This window comes from Penaeus monodon, chromosome 15 (assembly GCF_015228065.2).
Source record: "Penaeus monodon isolate SGIC_2016 chromosome 15, NSTDA_Pmon_1, whole genome shotgun sequence".
Lineage (NCBI taxonomy): Eukaryota > Metazoa > Arthropoda > Malacostraca > Decapoda > Penaeidae > Penaeus > Penaeus monodon.
In genome coordinates, this window is record NC_051400.1 from 35867942 (window position 1) to 35870979 (window position 3038).

The following is a 3038-nucleotide window of genomic DNA, read 5'->3' on the forward strand; positions in this document are numbered from 1 at the left end:
TAAAGTGAGATAGAGAATAGAGTTAATAAGACCACATTACACACAAATATAACAATATATAAATACATGTCTTGTCAAAAGTTAACAATGACCAAAACAAATAAATATTTGTACAAGGAAGCAACACAGCCCTCAAGGATTATTCATTACAATTCTGACTCAGTAACTTAACCATAACTAGATAGTTTATATTGACTTATGAGAAAAAAGACAACAAGCATAGAGAGAGAAAGGGTTTAAAATATCACTTGCTAATACTTAGACTAAGTGAATTTATTTCACTAGTCAGCCTGCTACCCAACGGGGGAAACATTGGATTCCACGCGGTAAACAATGAATACATTTCTGAAATAATGAGTATCACCCACTTCACAAAATCTTTCTCCATCCCCTGTAACTTCTCTGTTAGCCACTAAACTTGTCGAGGTCATAAACTATGCATAACCCACATCCATGTAAGCTAAAAGAATTGTAGAAATTAAGTCTAAAACCAAAAGTTTGAGGATTCAGTCACATCAGATGAGTAAAACCATGACTGATTTACAAAATAATTTAGAACATAGTAGCAAATTGTCCTAATTCCTACAATGGCATTTATAAAAGATTCTTGGGCAAAAAAGAAGTTTTCTTGTTCCCTCTATTATTTTTCACCAATAACCATTAGCATGGTAGAAACACACTAACATATAAAAGCACAAATTAAATGCAATGTATAACAACTCATTGTAATGGAAAAGTCTCATTGGTCAAGGTGAGGAAATACCTAATGGAAATCTAATAACAAAAATTCTGGATTAAATAGGAATTATAACAGAAATAAGATATATCAATATCACTCAAACATAATGGTTATGTAAAATTTACATATACAATATAATATGCTATACATCCTTGAGGTGTTCTTTTGACTAAATACCTGATGCTCAAAGAAACTAACACATTACAAATTGCAACAACTCGTGGACAACTTGTGGCACTTTAGAGAGCTTGCAATAAAATTGAAGAGAAATATAAGATCATGCTGTAATCACTAAATAACCCTGAACATTATTGTCAGCACATCATCCAATGGTTTATAGTGAAGTCACCTTTGATTAATGCATCACAGAAGTAATGAAAACCAGTAGGATACATCATAAGCAGTGGTTCTGTACAGCATTCCCTTCAATCTTTCTCACCTTTCAAAGAAAAAGAACCTTTAAATCATTGTGAAAACTTGAGGAACTGGAGTATGTCTGAATACCTTTACAATTGTGTTTTTGGAAATGGATGTGGGTAGTCTTGGCTGTCCTTCAAATCCCTAACTAGTTTCCTACAGCCTGCTTAACCTTTGAGGACATGAGAAGATTCAGTCAAGTTTTTGTTATTTCCTGCATTATGCTAGGTTCTATATATTCTACATGATAAAATCTACTTAGTTTCTGTCATAATACAGCATGAGTGGGTGATAAACTGCCATTCACTGCCTTATTTTGCTACCATAATAAAATGAAACTCAAATATATCTCTTATTCATTTAGTATCAACTGTGGTCTAGTTTTTATGACTGCAAAACATCATTAGCTACTGCTCTGTTTTAATCTAAATATACTGTCCTCTTGCCTTTGCAGACTTGGGAATTGCTGTAGGTGAACAATGAAGTGGAATACTGAGAAACACTGGTTTAATGTAGCTAATCCCTAACATCAACTTCAACTAATCACATATCATCATGGTTATTTCACAAAACCAAAAATGATATCCATCTATAGTAAACTTTATTTTCATTCATATTATGTGTGTGTTTGCATGTGCTTAAGCACCACTGCTGATGAGTAAACATGTGACTCCAAGCTCAAATTCTAATATTCATGATATTCAATACTTGATTTACTAAGTATACAGTAATGTTCTAAAACAATTGTACAAAGTATCCATGACAATTCTTTAAACAAAAATAAAGGTGTCAAGGGAAAACAAAAAATATCATGATCCCATACTAAACAAGAATGCTAGTCCTAGCAGTGTATGACACTGCTCTTCCATCCTTCATGGCTATCAGAAAAGTTATCAACTCTCCTGAGCAAAAGCTGACATCTGCACCCACCTGTCTCACAGCATATAGAAAACCCCCAAAGCCAGTATCGAAAAGTGTCACCTGAGGAATAATAATACTTGACTTTTGGCCCACCCAATAATCACATCAACCAACCTGCACTGGGAGCATACCCATCCTACAAGCTAGAGCACTCAGGCAGAGATGCATCACATGTCTCAGGTGCCTTGCCTTCGACTCCCCCCACTATCCCCATGGCTGAGGAGGTGCTGTCAGATGCTGGAGGAAGGATCAAGTAAGTGAGGACAGCATAGTAATGGATAAAGGCTGCCAGGACCACAAAGAGATGCCATATGGCATGCGCCAGAGGGATGCGGCCATCCAGCTTAAAGAAGATCACGCCCAGGACGTAGATGGCCCCCCCCAGTTTGAGCTCTTCAAGGCCAGAAGCATCTTCCTGCAATACAAAGATACCTTTAAGGACATCTGAAAGTAAAATATCCATAACATCTAACACTACTTCATATTTACCTTGGAAAATTTGTGGTAAATATTACGTATTTTTAGAAAAATATTTCATGAGTAAGACCAAAAGATATATAAAAATAACAACTGAAAAACAAGAAGAGAATACTAACAATCAACTGTCACAGTAGGATTGCCATAAATAATTTGTATACTGAGAAAAAAGTAATTAAACTAATCCAACAAAAGCAAAAAAGGCTGCATATTCCCTTGTCACAAGAGGATGTCTATTCCTACAAAAGGCTTTGGAATTACAAACTGGGTGGTTGGTGGCTAGTCACACCATCGGGGTATGCAAAGCACAATGACTGACAACCAGTGGAGCATCACATGCAACTACCTCTGAGATTGTTTTCTCAAAATGAAGTGTGAACTGTAAGGATGTTGGAGTATAATTAAATGATATAGCACCTATCAAATGACACACAAAGTGTAAATTAAAATCAGTAAGTTTATCAATACTACCATAATTTTCATC

General features: G+C 35.4%; 1 protein-coding gene across 2 annotated transcripts in view; it reads right to left on the reverse strand.

The window, feature by feature from the left end:
* Positions 1-252: 252 nt before the first annotated feature.
* Positions 253-3038, reverse strand: part of LOC119581990 (monocyte to macrophage differentiation factor 2-like) — an 18441-nt gene continuing 15655 nt past the window's right edge. For both annotated transcript variants that reach the window (XM_037930177.1, XM_037930178.1), the window contains one exon: positions 253-2492. In XM_037930177.1, coding sequence (XP_037786105.1) covers positions 2214-2492 — 279 coding nt within the window. In that variant the 3' untranslated portion in view covers positions 253-2213. The remainder of the gene's footprint in view (positions 2493-3038) is intronic.